The sequence below is a fragment of the Leishmania major genome, chromosome 7 (genome assembly GCF_000002725.2).
Source record: "Leishmania major strain Friedlin complete genome, chromosome 7".
Classification (NCBI taxonomy): Eukaryota; Euglenozoa; class Kinetoplastea; order Trypanosomatida; family Trypanosomatidae; genus Leishmania; species Leishmania major.
In genome coordinates this window covers 195,001-208,802 of record NC_007248.2, presented here as the reverse complement: position 1 = coordinate 208,802, position 13,802 = coordinate 195,001, and the positions used below count along the sequence as shown (strand labels likewise).

The 13,802-nt window shown below is 55.1% G+C and overlaps 7 protein-coding genes across 7 annotated transcripts in view; all 7 read left to right on the top strand.

The window, feature by feature from the left end:
* Positions 1 to 721: 721 nt before the first annotated feature.
* Positions 722 to 3,145, top strand: LMJF_07_0470 (conserved hypothetical protein; the record flags this gene model as incomplete). Its single annotated transcript, XM_001680900.1, has 1 exon — positions 722 to 3,145. One exon carries the CDS (start codon positions 722 to 724, stop codon positions 3,143 to 3,145), a length of 2,424 nt encoding a protein of 807 aa, XP_001680952.1.
* A 519-nt stretch (positions 3,146 to 3,664) lies between these two features.
* LMJF_07_0460 (putative acyl-CoA dehydrogenase, mitochondrial precursor) lies at positions 3,665 to 5,224 on the top strand (the record flags this gene model as incomplete). The annotated part of the gene is made up of 1 exon (XM_001680899.1): positions 3,665 to 5,224. One exon carries the CDS (start codon positions 3,665 to 3,667, stop codon positions 5,222 to 5,224), a length of 1,560 nt encoding a protein of 519 aa, XP_001680951.1.
* Positions 5,225 to 6,039: 815 nt separating this feature from the next.
* LMJF_07_0450 (conserved hypothetical protein) lies at positions 6,040 to 6,540 on the top strand (the record flags this gene model as incomplete). The annotated part of the gene is made up of 1 exon (XM_001680898.1): positions 6,040 to 6,540. The coding sequence occupies one exon, from the start codon at positions 6,040 to 6,042 to the stop codon at positions 6,538 to 6,540; it is 501 nt and encodes a 166-aa protein (XP_001680950.1).
* A 529-nt stretch (positions 6,541 to 7,069) lies between these two features.
* On the top strand, positions 7,070 to 7,543 carry HTD2-1 (putative 3-hydroxyacyl-ACP dehydratase; the record flags this gene model as incomplete). The annotated part of the gene is made up of 1 exon (XM_001680897.1): positions 7,070 to 7,543. One exon carries the CDS (start codon positions 7,070 to 7,072, stop codon positions 7,541 to 7,543), a length of 474 nt encoding a protein of 157 aa, XP_001680949.1.
* A 1,117-nt stretch (positions 7,544 to 8,660) lies between these two features.
* HTD2-2 (putative 3-hydroxyacyl-ACP dehydratase) lies at positions 8,661 to 9,134 on the top strand (the record flags this gene model as incomplete). The annotated part of the gene is made up of 1 exon (XM_001680896.1): positions 8,661 to 9,134. The coding sequence occupies one exon, from the start codon at positions 8,661 to 8,663 to the stop codon at positions 9,132 to 9,134; it is 474 nt and encodes a 157-aa protein (XP_001680948.1).
* A 1,029-nt stretch (positions 9,135 to 10,163) lies between these two features.
* LMJF_07_0420 (conserved hypothetical protein) lies at positions 10,164 to 10,493 on the top strand (the record flags this gene model as incomplete). The annotated part of the gene is made up of 1 exon (XM_001680895.1): positions 10,164 to 10,493. The coding sequence occupies one exon, from the start codon at positions 10,164 to 10,166 to the stop codon at positions 10,491 to 10,493; it is 330 nt and encodes a 109-aa protein (XP_001680947.1).
* A 2,251-nt stretch (positions 10,494 to 12,744) lies between these two features.
* LMJF_07_0410 (conserved hypothetical protein) overlaps positions 12,745 to 13,802 on the top strand; it is a gene marked incomplete at both ends in the record, with an annotated part of 1,548 nt that continues 490 nt past the window's right edge. Inside the window, one exon of the mRNA XM_001680894.1 lies at positions 12,745 to 13,802. This exon is cut by the window's right edge and continues 490 nt beyond it. Within this exon, the coding sequence (XP_001680946.1) occupies positions 12,745 to 13,802 (1,058 nt within the window).

The following is a 13,802-nucleotide window of genomic DNA, read 5'->3' as shown; positions in this document are numbered from 1 at the left end:
TGGTGTGTGTGTGTGGGGGGGGGGCGGGCAGAGTGGCGCTGGGCCTTAAGTTGCGTGGCGGGGAAGGGGTGCGCTGCAAAAATGTTTACCTTGCCAACTGAGGCTGCTTCAGGTACTGATACCTGCCAGAGAGGTGGATGCTTTGCTTGGCGATGTAGGCTTCAGCTGGGGGAGGATGGATTCAAGCGTCTGCGCGGCTGTTATCGTTTTGGAAATCAGCAGTATGCTACTCTTTGCCGAGTATGCACTTGCTCGGTGTGGCGCATACGTTACGAATTTTCTTTCCACATAATTGTACTGAAGAGATCGCAGCGATATTTGCAGCCATAGAAAGAAAGCAAAGCGATTGTGGAGTTTATGTTGCAAGTCACGCGCGCAGCGATTTTCTTTTTTTCCGTGCAGCTGTGAAACTCTGTTCTCGTTCAGGTTTCTTGGTGTTCGACTTTCAAATGTCTGTAGGACAGTCCAGTTCTTTGATATACAGCCTTGTTTCTTCGCTGTTGCAACGGGCAGGCCTTTTTGTTCAATCTACCCTTTGCCGGCCTTTGGTCACCCTCGGCCGGCGTTTTCCCAGCACACTCATCTCTCTTGACGCATTGTTTCGCAATGCAGCCTACCAACAAGAGAGAGACGAGAAACATATGAGGACGCGGCACAGTGTACCTTTGTGCTCATTTTTGTGTGGATTGCAACCCAATCTTGTGGCCTTTTCCATACTTCTATGCAGCTCTCAACCATATTTCTTTCCGCTTCGTTTCTTTCTGTTGGCTCTTTTCTAGTCCAGATAGCCAGATCATGTACAATGGCTCGGAACAAAGAACATAAGCAGCGCTTCGCGTCGAAGCACGCACTAGCTGACAAATCCAAGGGTCGGCAACTGCAGAGCAAGCAGTGCAACGTAAAGGCTGGGCCTTCCGCTCACAACAAGGAGCGTTCAAAGCAGATAGCTGCTGCAATACGTGACAAGCGAGCCCGTGCAGCTTTGGAGCAGCGGCGCCTGGGGAGCGCTGACGGAATACCTCGTATTGTCGGCATTATTCCCGCCAACGAGTCCGGAAACACGGAGGAAATTCTTCAGGGATTCTGCAAGAGCCTGCATGCGGATTTTCCAGGTAGCGATCAACCGTTCAGTGTTGTGTCCAGGGAAAGGAAAGCGGCGTTCACATTTGTCTGCGAAAAGAACTGTAACGATCAGGACTGCATCGACGTCGCGAAAGTGAGTGACTTTATGGTGCTTACACTTGACTGCTCACAGGCTGTACAAAATACTATCCGTGAGCTTCAAGATACTCGGGCTTTCACGGATGACGACGGAGCAGAGACAATTGCGACAACTTGGTTCAGCGACGTTGGCCTATGCATCACCGGCTATACGCGCGATCTCGTTGCGGCCATCAATTCTCAGGGTACCCCAAGCGTTGTCGTCGTAATTCAAAACCTGCACACCTTCGCTGACCGCCAACGACAGAAGGTGCTGAAGATCCACCAGCGCTATTTCAACTCTGTTCTAAGTGACACAACGAAAGTTGTGCCCGTGGTAAGCCAAGACGACTACACTAAGATTCTACGCCACATGCAGGTGTCAAAAATCCGGACCCTGAAATGGAGAGATCAACATCCGTACATGGCAGTGGAGGAGAAGGCCTACAATCCCGAAACCCAGGAGCTTACAATCACGGGCCATTTGCGTGGTATGCCTCTTTCTGCTACACAGCTTGTGCATCTAACGAATCACGGTACTTTCCAAGTTTGCAAGATCGAGGAAGTGCGGAAGGGCGACGAGCGAGTGCTCATTGAGACATCTGAGGCAGCGCAGCGAGAGTCGCTCCAGCAAGTTCAAGCGAATTCGACTCTAGAGGACGATGGCTTTCCAACTGACGCCGACGTGCTTTATCACCAGGAAATTGCTGGGACTCACAAGATTCGCGTACCGGCTGGCGTTTCTAGCGATCAAGCGGCGTGGTACGACACAGAGGAGAACATCGTGAAGGACAGTGCACCGAAGCATCAGCACATTACCATGGATGATGAGGACGCCTTTGCCGGGGATGCCATGTCTTACCGCACGACACAAACCGATGTCGATTTTCTCAAGGCTGAGGATGTTGTTCGTCTGGAGCGCATGACGGACGAGGAGCGGATACTGGAAATGGAAAAGCTAAAGGAATTGAGCGAGGAGGAGACTTGGAATCCAGATATGGTAGATACTCCTGTTAACATACCTGCGAGACAGCGTTTTGCAAAGTACCGTGGAATGAGGAGTTTCCACACAGGCAGGTGGGATCCGGCGGAGAACTTGCCTCCACAGTACGCTTACATCTACAAGCTTCAGGGGTACTCTCGTATTCGCGAGAGCGCAATTGACGCATGCGAAGGAGGCATGGCTGAGGTGGGCATGTGCATCGCCATCACACTCGTCAACGTCCCTCAAAGCGTGTGGAATGCCTGTGAGCGGTGTCTTCTTATTGCTTCCGGTCAGCTGCAGCACGAGCAAAAGTGGTCTGTGCTACACTTCCAGGTTCAGAGGGCGTCGGAGCTGGATGAGCCTATCAAGTCCAAAACTCCCATGCTGGCGCACATTGGATTTCGAAAGTTTTACGTCTCGCCGCTCTTCAGCGACATCAGCTCAGGCGACCGATCCAAGTTTGCCCGCTTCTTCCACGAAGGTGACAGGTTCCGTATGGCGACATTTTTTGGTCCCATCAGTTACAACCCGTGCCCGCTGCTGCTCTTCCAGGTACCCTCACTTGAGGAGCAGGCAGAGGGAAATCCTCTGCGACTAGCATGCTTTGGCGGTAGCCTTCCTCCCAACCCTGAAACTCTTCTGCTGAAGCGCGCTGTTCTCAGTGGCCGCGTGGCGGTGATTCACAAAAAGCAGGTCGTTGTCAAGTACATGTTCTTCAATGACGAAGATATCAAGTGGTTTCAGCCGGTCGACCTTTACACCAAGTTCGGCCGCCGTGGCAAGATAACCAAACCCGTTGGCACTCATGGACTTTTCAAGGCTGTTCTCAACGACCAGATTATGCAGCATGATGTTGTGTGCATGGATCTATTCAAGCGAGTATTCCCGAAATGGACTACGGTTGCGTTCAGCATGTCTGACGTCCCTGCCGGGCATACGGAAAACGAGGAGGAACGTTGACGTGCTGTACCGGTTTGATGAGCTTGGCTGTTGTCGAGGAGCAGTAGGCGTACACAGTTTAGGAAACCAACTCTTCTTTCCCTCTTAAGACTCGTCTAAGACGCATAAAACTGGAAATAAAGAAAATAGGACTCGCCCGCGGACAGCAGGCTGCAGGGAGACAACACAGCAGATGCTTTTTTCTTCGTTGTTCTCCGCTGGCTTCGATGTCTGCCCATTTTCACGTTAGTATATGGTTTATCTCAGAGGGTCGAAGAGCGCCGGGAGCTGGCCCTTGAGCGCCTCAAAGCTTTTACGGCGTCGATGCATTGTAGCTCGCTTACTCAACCCTCCGTAAGCACAGAACATCGATGTTAAGATGTTCCGACTCTCTTCGTTCGGTCGACAACGTTTTTTTTTTTTCCTCTCACCTTCCCCATGCTGAGTGTTTGCCTTCTGTGACACAAAAAAATGTGATCTACGGGTGCCTGTGACTGAAAGCTGGAACCAAAGGCCTGCAGTCACCTTCTGCAGAACCAAATGCGCCGCGTGTTTTCTTCAGCGCCAAGGCGGTACGTGCGCCATGCCTCGTACGCGGCTGGTCTTTTCAACTCTCGTGTCGTTCCCGAAGAGCTCTTCCCGTATCCCTCCCGGCAGCTGGACAGCGACGAGTCCGAAACTGTGCAGGTGCTCATTGAGCAGATCCGTAGCAGTGACAAGGACCTGAATCTCGCAGGCGCTCGAATCGCCACTGAGTACGGCGGACTGGGGCTAGGGCACACAGCGCACGCTCTCGTCTGTGAGGAGGTAGGCACCAACGGCGACAGCAAGCTGCTGCAGACGATTCAGCACTGTGGCTTCGCGTCTTATTTGCTGTCCACCGTAGGATCGAAGGAAGTGAAAGGGAAGTATCTTACTGGGATGTCCGATGGCAAGGTCATGATGGGATGGGCCACGCGGGAGGGGTGTGGCAACGACATTAGCATGAACACTGCCAAGGCTACGCTCACAAGTGACGGCAGGTACGTACTCACAGGGTGCAAACGATGCGAGTTCGCTGAGGGTGCGACGCACTATCTGGTACTGGCCAAGGCGCTGACTCAGACCGCGACGGAGGCGGGGCCGATGGAGGTTTCGCGGAACACCTTCTTTGTCTTGGAGAAGAGCGCAAAAGGGGTGAGCGTGAATGGGGGAACCGTTAGCTTTGAAGACACTCCCGCTGCTGACGTAGTTGGCGTAGTTGGGGAAGGGTTCAAGGATCGCATGATCACGTTGTTCACTGAGCAGTACGTCTACGCGGCCACGCTTCTCGGCATTTCGAAGCGGGTCGTGCAAGAGCTGCGGGACAGTGTACCGGAACAATGGGCTACTGACACGGTTGCGTCGTGCGCATGCATCATGTATGCCATGGAGTCCTCTCTTTACGCTCTAACTGCCAACCTAGATTTGCCCACCGAAGACAGCTTGTTGGAGGCGGCTCTAGTTAGTGTATTCGTGCAGAGCAGCACGAATGAGTGGCTCAGCATTCTGTCGACAGCAACCCCCATGAGCGAGGTGCTGGAAAAGTGCTTTGCAAACGCGCGTCTTCTGTTGTCCATGATGGAGTCCACAGATTTTCTCTACTCATCCGCCGTCTGCTGCGGAGTTGAAGACTACGGCCTTGTTTTTCAGCGCACGTCTACGTTGCAGATGGTGCAGCTTCGGACAATGCGGTCGATGGGCATGAAGGATCGCGTGCCAGTGCGGGAGCTCGACTGCTCCGCCATCGATTCTGCTGTGGTTGCCTTTGGTAACGCTGTGGAGGCCACCTTTGTCCGTAATGGCTCACAGGTGCCTCAACAACAGCTCATCATTAACCGCCTTGGTGAGGCAGCGTCCTTGCTCTACGCCGCCTCTGCGAGTGCGTCGCGAGCAGCCATGTGCCAGAGCAAGCGCCTTCCAACTGCGAAAACGGAAAGGGAACTGGCAAGTACTTTTATCGCCATGGCCACCAACCGCGTGATTCAGCTCTCTGAGGAGTCCTACAATATCGGAATGACCGCAGATGACTCCTACAAGCGGATTGCGGTGGAGATGTGTGATGAGGTGTTGCGGCCGTAGGGGGAAGCACGGCCTGACACGGGCCGGCGTCTCTTATAACCATACCGCTCGGCATCTGCCCTTTGTTCCTGTTTCCGCAACTACTGATACACACGCACACACACCGAATCAGAGAGCGGTACATTGCAACAGCGCGATAATGAAGAGAGGTTGTGTGGCAGAGGGCTCGCCAGCGGTCGAGATGGTGCTGTTACATGTTGTGCAAGTGTCCCAGCTCTCAGTATAAGCGTGTTTCTCGTTCATTGTGCATGCTGGGGTGAGTAGTAGTCGTTGTGTATCACAAACAACTGCCGTGGTTAACTTTTAAGCACTAACGCGACTCTCATTATTGTTCTTCCTTCCCGTGTCTTTCTTGTGACCGTGTCATCATCCGTTTCCCCGTAAAGGGCAGTTGCCGCGCAGAGGATGACACACGAGTTCGAGTGATGAGCTGCTGGAATGAGCCGGGAATGCATGGCGGGCGGAGTATGGCTCGTTTCTCGACGGTGACAACGGGGCGGACGAATTGCGGGCAACCCACAGTGAAGAGGTGGAAAAAGAAAAAAGAAAAAGGACTGTCTCACGGCGTTTTGCACTGCCGAGCGCAACACCCTCCGTCTGCATGCTGCGGACGGCCTTGGTCGTCATAGTCATGTCGCTGACCGCCTTTTGTGTAGAGAAGTGAAATGAAATATCAAGTGCCTCTGCGCGGGTCATTCTGTTTTTCTGCTATCTTCCCACTTGCACTTTCACCATCTCTTTTTCCTTTTCCGCTTTCGACTTCCTGGAATCACCGTTGAACCTGTATCTCGTCGAAGCTTGCAGGTGCGAGAGCCATGCTGAGCTGCAAGGGCGTCTTGCTGATGCGGCACATTGGACAGGATGTGCCGCGCCGGCACACCCACTTCGTGCTGGAGTCGCGCCTCATGTACGAAAAGTCCTTTCGTGATGAGTGGTTGCGCAGCCTGTGTCAGGGGCTAGCGAACGTCGATGAGCCACTGGCGAAGTCGCTCTCCGGTCTACCGCAGCAGATGCTTCAGCGGAAGGTCACTTGCTTCAGCTACAACCAGTTCGGCCTCTTCAAGGTTCCATACTACCGTCTCGCCAACGTTGACCGCTACTACGCGGTACAGGGTGCGCTAGGCACGCGCGAGTGGGTGCCATACGCAAACGTATCATCCTGGACGATGAACAAGATGGTCCGATCTGGTAACATTCTGGTACACCGCGTTCACTACAAGGGCTGGGGTACGGACAATGCCTTGAACCAGGGTGGGTGGGAACACCGATGGAACAAGGTGATGCAACGGAACGCGCTGCAGTACAACCGGATCTGAGCCGGGCGGTCGACCAGGGCGACTTGTTTCGCGTGCGTGTGTGTGTAGGCTTCGAAAGAGGACTGATGTCGTCGCGTTGCGTCTAAAGAAGCAATATGGAGCAGTGGACGTCTTTTTCCGCGGCTGTGGCCACGACGGAACACTCTTTGGTGACCGCTAAGAGGGCGGGGCGGGAGAAGAAGAACACGCGTGTGTGTGCGTGTCGGCTTCTCCCTTTTTGTCTAGACCACCTCAGCAGGGCCGAATTTTTCGAAGCTGCGCACAGCCTGCACCCGCGCGCACAGGCCTGAAAACGATCAGCGCTGCGGCCAACCACTTTTCTGTCGTTCACATCCTCTGCCTCGACGTTTTCTTGTTTTCTACACCTTGTTTGTCTACCACTCTTCATTCGTTTTTTTTTTTTTCGCGGTCGGCATGCGTTCTTGGCGTGGCGCACTCTCCACAGACAACACGCGCACAAAACTGCCTTTCATCCTACATCGTATGATCGATAAGTGTCTCTGCCACTGTCCCATCTCAGGCGAGCGCAATGCAAGCGGCAGCACGCCGCATCATCCGCGTCGGGGCGCAGGCTTCAAAGACGGTGAAAATCACGCAGAGGGATGTGGTCACTTTTGGGGACCTCATTCAAGACCACAACCCCATTCATAGCGATGCGGCCGCTGCAAAAGCCGCCGGATTCCCCTCCCCCATATGCTATGGTATGCTGGCCGGCTCTCTCTTTTCCGGCTTGATGGCGACGGAAATCCCAGGCCCGAACACGGTGTACTTATCGCAGAGCCTGCGCTTTACAAGACCCATCTTTGTTGGTGATGAGCTGGAGGTGATTGCCAAAGTCACCCGGTTCCGCCGCAACAAAGGGCTCATTGAGATGTCGACCATCATTCAGAAGGCAGACCCTAAGAACCCAAGCGTGAAGATCACCTGCATTGAGGGGTTCTCGGTAGGAATGAACAAGATGGTGGACTTCGAAGGGGAGAGCGAGTGGACGCGTCGGCTTTAGCGCCGCGTCGCCGACGTTGGGAAGGAAACTGTCCCCCCAAGAACACACCTCTACACGTACAAAAAGGCGGGAGCACCCGAGCGAAAGGTGATTCACAGAGGCAGCAACAAAAAAGTGTGTGTGTGTGGGGGGGGGGAGGGGGAGAAGCGAGGCACACGTTTCTCTGTCGGCGGCTGGCTGACGTGACGTACGTCTTGTATTGTCTGTCCGCGTCCGTGTCGGTGCTGTGACGGCGGCGGTGCGCTCTTTGTTTTACTTTTTGTTGTCTTTGCTGCCTTTGAAGTGTTCTTTTTTGGCTGTTTTGCATCTTTGCGACCATCACGTGTGCGGAGGGCCCCCCTCCCTCATTTTAAATAGACACACACATACACACATACACACACACAAACACACATACACACATACATGCATGCATGCACACACTCTGGCTGTCCGGCGCTGTTTTCTTGTTTTCATCTCCCCATCGATCCAATACAACTCTCCTAAGCGTTGCACAGGGAACGCAAAGATGTGTGTGTGTGGGGGGGGGCGGGAGAGAAAAAGCAGCAGAGCTCTTGGTCTTTGCTGCAGTTGTTGTTGCTAACGTCTGCTCACACAAAAGGAACACATGCGTGTTTCCATCATCATCGCCTTCTCGAATATTTTTGGCACTTCGGGCTCTTGTGCATGGAGGAGGTGTGTGAGTTCATGCCGAATCGATGTTGGTGTGCATTACCCCCTCACCCTCCGCCCGCCGAAGATTTGTTCACCTTCGCATCTGACACGCACGAGCTGTTGCACGTGTGAGTGCAAAACCAAGTCAAATAAAGGGATGGCCTGTGGGATGCGTGAAGCGGATGCCGGCTTCTGTGTGCCATCGCACACAACACAACCCCGAACCTTCTCCCCTCCACCTTCCCGCTCCCTCTTTCTCCATCCCTTTCTTTCGACACCATCGCCTGCGACACTGCTCGAGTATCACACCGAATCCCTTTCTTTTTAATTATTTGTGCATACTTCTTTTCTCGAACTCTCAGTATCGACAACATACATGCGCAGTGGAGATCAGAGCGCCGAGCAAGTGTCATCCTCTTCCAAGCGTGCGAAGACCGAAGGACCATCATCATCACAAGCGACCATGTCCAGCGAGACTGCACCACTTGTCATCCGTGTGGGCTCACGGGCGACCAGGACAGTCCATATCAGCCAAGAGAATGTCAACACCTTCGGCGACGTCATTGACGACCACAACCCCATTCACAGTGACCCGGAGGCGGCTAGGGCAGCGGGGTTTCCCACCACTATTTGCTACGGCATGTACGCCGGCTCGCTCTTCTCGGGTCTCATGGCAAAGGAGATGCCCGGCCCTGGCACTGTGTATCTGTCACAGAACTTGCGCTTCACCGCCCCGGTGTTCGTCGGCGACGACCTCGATGTCATTGTGGAGGTCCGAGAGTTCCGCAAGGATAAGGGCCTCATCTCTCTCTCCAACATCGTGCAAAAGACGGACCCCTCAACCGGCAAGACAACCGTGTGCGTTGAAGGATCGGCCGTGGTCATGAACAAGACTCTTCAGTTTGAGGGGGAGAGTGAGTGGTCTGTGACGAAGTAGAGAGGAGGAGAGCAGCGAATGATTAGGGCGGCGGTGGCGGCGGTGGTGGTGACGGGGGGGGGCTGAGTGAGTGACCAACACGGAAGGCACCTGCAGTACAGGTCGCCTGCACTTTTGGGCGCCCAAAGGACGCGCACGCGCACACAGCACGCAAGTTCTTCATCTCCCCCGGGGGGGGGGCTCTCCAGCACAGAATCTACAACCTACTTTTTCATGTATTCTTGTTAGACGCGTATGTCCACGCGGGTGTCTGTCTCACAACGTGCAGAGCCGCCCTCCTCACTTCCCCCGCAATGCTGAGGGACGAGGAAGAACAAGGGAGAAGGAAGGGGACAAACGGCGCAAGGTTGTGTGTGTGTGTGTGTGGCAGCGTGGTGTTCAGCGTGTCAAGTGCACGGTACGCTCTCTCTGTCTGTTCTTTTCGTTGTGTGTGTGCGCGCGCATGTGTGTCTTCTCTCCCTTCCACAATCGTTTTTTCGTTGTCTTGATTCGTGGAGTGGTCCAGGAAAAGTAGCGAAGCAAGAGTTCCTGCGGGTTTGAGGGCTACCCCCGACTTTATCGCGTGCTGCTGGGTTAGCACGAATGGTGTTCAAGCGACATGCGAAAAGGGCCTGCACATGCGGAGGTTTGGTGCCTTTCGCGTCCTTGCCGCCTTTGATGCATCTCCGCTTGTCTGGGCGCACGCTGAGGCTTATGCCATGTGCTGCACTCGTCTCTCCCCCCCCCCCCCACCACCACCACTCGGCTTCTCTTCATGATTCGTTCTTTCTGCACATGCTGCTCTGCTGTTCTTCATGCGTCGCGGTGTTCGATCTCTCTCCTCCACAGTCACTCGGCAAAGTACGACGTTTTTGTGTATGATCATCGGGGTCGTCTTCCTATTTCTGGACGCGCTGTTTCTTAACACACACACACATACACACATACATACAGATAACGCAGTGCACACACGGGCGAAGGGTATCCGTGGCGTTCGTTTGGAAAGGAGGGAGAGCACGGCGAAAAAGAAGGGAGCAATAGGAAACAGAGATGCGCCGAACTGTGCGTGCGCTCTACAACTCCTTCGAGCGCGGATGGAAGGACAAGACTGTCCACCCGCTTGACCGCCGTGGCCGCTTTAACCTGGATGAGGCCGCTGCGGAGCTGCAGCTGGATGAGGCGTACGTCGCCTCTCTCTACAAGCCATTGCATTACACGTATTCGATGAAGGGGCAGCGCTATCCAGCGGAGCAGGGTCGCACCAGCCGTCCAGGATCGCTGGCAGCCTCGCGGGATCGCATGTTTCCCTTGTACCGGCGAAACTACAAGCTGAATCGTGAACTGCGTGTTCTGGACCACCGGCGCATCTCAACAGACTAACATGACCGACTCCATCATCCACCTTCTCTTTTCTCTCCCGTAACTGGTTGAGGTAGGAGGTGGGTGGTAAAGGTCGCCGTGTGTCCCCTCTCCAGTGAAGGGATACATGTGTGCGTTTTACTGTTGGTGTTGCGTGGGTGTTGATGAGGGTGACGCGTACGACAGCGTTGGCGGCGTGTCTGCATAAATCATACTGCACCTTCATCTCGTGTCTTTGTGCCTCTGTTGCGGCGACACCGCGAGGCTGCGCCAGCGCTTTCCTTTTGTCATGATGGTTGCGAATCCTGGGTGCTCTTTCACACAAATACAGCCGCACAAGTGTGTCGGCTCGGCAGCGTGCGAAAGCGAGGAGCACGCGCTGTCAGGGCCGCGGCGAGTGAATTCCACGCGGTGCGCTGATGTCGGTCTCGCATTGGTGCATTCAGAACACTACGTATCGTTGGTGTCGTATGGATGGCCGCTCTGTCTGGCGCTGACGCGATGGTGTCGGCACCGTCGCCATGGTGAGGGTGTGCTGCTCAGTCCATTTTCCTCCGTCCCACACTTCGGCAGACACTGCGGACACCTTTCATCAAGGAAGCAGATGAAGGGGGGTGGGGCGCATATAAGGTGACTCCCGCGTACGTGTGCTCTTTTCCCTCCACCCGCTTCTCGTGCACTGCCTTACTTGTTTGCGAGGCACTCCGTTCGCGTTTAGACCTCTCTCACGCTACCACCCCCACCCCCGCCCCTTCTTCTTCCTCCCTCTCCCTTTTCCTCGTTCGCTGACCACTGGCGCACGGATCTCTATCTCTCTCTCTCTCTATAGATATAGATATAGATATTAGATATAGATACACACACATATTTGCACGTGCCCCCCTTCCCCCTCCCCCTCCTCTGCGATCCAATCGCCACCAAGGCATATGCGATCTGCTGTACAGCACGAGGGGATATGTTATCGAAGTTCTTCCCCTCCCTCTTTCCTTTCCTCCACGCCTTTGGCGCCTCATCTTCCGCCCACCGCTTCTAGTCTCGTTGACTGCAGCTGTTTTGACTTCCGCCCGTTCTTGCGACGAGGCACAAGCACACATGCACATGGGGCGCCTAGTCGAGTGCACACGGCGGTGATGGCTCGCCTTGCACAGTGAATGCAGATGTTCGCCCATTGTCCTCTGGGTTCCTGTATCCTCTGCCTCAGCGCCTTGCTTCTGTTCCACAGCCAGCCAGCGCGCCTTTCTTGCCGTCTAAAGTACTTTCTTCCTCATCGTTTTCGTCAGTGGATTCCCGTGCATGTCTTCCCTTCCCTTTTCCGTCAGTGTTCCCCAGGCGCTCAGAGCTGACGAGAGGCACCGGTGCATCGTGCGCCATCGGCTACTTCCGATGTGCGGATACACCACATAATGCCGCTTCGCTTTCAATTCTTATTCGAAGTCACGTTCTTCACTTCGCCACTCGAATCCCCTCTCGGGCCTTCTTTCGATCGTTGCCGGTGCGTTAGAGTCGGTCTCACCCATCCAGCTCCAGTTCACCGCTTCACCAGATGAGACAGGAGATCCGGAAATATGGGTGGTCCAGCATTCTCGTGAGTCTCCAATGGAGGTGCACACACCGCCCCTAAGGATCACCTTGAGTGACAAGACTTGGTCGAAGCTGTACGATGGCACGCACCCCTCATCTCGGGTTGTGCGACCGTATGTTTTTCTACGTGTCGCAACGCTTGTTGTACTCCTCGAGACTTCCCCCCTACTCCCCTTCTCCCTCTTCCCCTCTCTCGTCTCCCACCTTCCCTCTCGCGCCGGCGAAGGAAAACAAGTATTCACACAGACGCGTCGACTGTGCGTGTTGGTCATTTTCATCTGTCCTCGCCTTTTCTCTTTGTGAGGGGTTTCTGTGGTTGTGTGAGGGTCATTGCCTTCGCGCTGCCGTAGTTTATTCACGGCGCTCTCCAGGTTGCCACGGTTGTGCCCTGGCTGACGTGCACAAGGCCGTTGGATGCGTTGTGCCGCTCACGTTTTTCTTCTGCCCACATGCCGAGGTGCGTTCGTGCCGTCACGAATTTTTTTGCACGAGCGCCTCACCTCAGGCCGCGCGTGCCACTGCCGGCATTCTTTGTACATTTCGGCTCTTGGGGCACTGCTTCTGTGCCCACCATTGGCGCAGGCTCCAGTGCGTCCGAGAGCCCGAACACCAGATATACGGAGACACACACACACACACACACACAGGCACGCAAACACGCTTCGGCGTGGCGGGTGTGAGGAGGTAGACAATGATGCGATGGGCCGTCGACGTGACGGGCATCGATGTCGCCGAGGACTTGGAGCGAGAGCAGAGAAAGTGTGTCTACAAGGTCCCACGCGCTGCTAATGGCGAATCGTGGCACGCGGTGGATGATTGGCGGGCCAACGCGAGTGAATACAACGACGAGCTAGGTAAAGTCTGGGCACTGACCCGGGACGAGGTGCAGGATGCAATCGCGGAGCGGGCACTGACGGCCAACGCCCTCTTTTGTAATGTTGGGCGGACCTTAGCAGGCGCACTGCAGCGCCAAGGATCCATCACCATTGCAGCCGGCTGCGCATCCCAACTGCGCGGCAGTTGCGGTCGAGGGCTGCAGTGGGACGGGCTGCTGAGCAATACCCAGAGCATTGTCTCGAATGACTTCGCCTGCGATGCCGTTCCTTCCACGCGCGAAGTGCGCGTATTTAGCACGTTTCTCAACGCTGAGGGCAAGCGCATGACTGTGACCGTGAATATGACGCAGCCGACCTACCGCGGTGTCGACGTCGTGGCAGCGTTCTTGCAGCAGGCTGTGGCGACCAATGAATCGCTCTCGCAGCGCTACTCGACGAACCCGCGCCTGTACAAGCTGTTCATCGCTGACGAGGACACGGGTGAGGAGGAGATGGCGGCGCAGCTGGACCTCGGTGCGCAGAATTTTTCCTGCTACGCCGTTAACCCGATGCCGGCGGCGAAGCTATTTCTCTTTCCGCAGCGCACAGCCCTGCTGAATACGACAACGCGCGACGTCAACTTGACCGTGCAGGTGCGCCCATTAGATCCGCAGGCAAAGGCAGTGCAGCGACAGTGCGTCGTGCCGGCCGACATGCTCGCTGAGTCGTTGGAGGCTACCATCTGTAGCCGTCTGCCAGCCAGCGGGATCATTCAAGGGTCTCTTCGTATCATGCATGGGCCGATGGAGCTGAACATTAACGAGTACTACAATTTCGGCGCCGGCTGCGGTCAGCCAAACTGCCCCATCGCCGAGCGCACCGTCTTGTCCCTTTTCCGGTTTGGCGTTCGGGAAGTGGTGGTGAACGGGCGCGC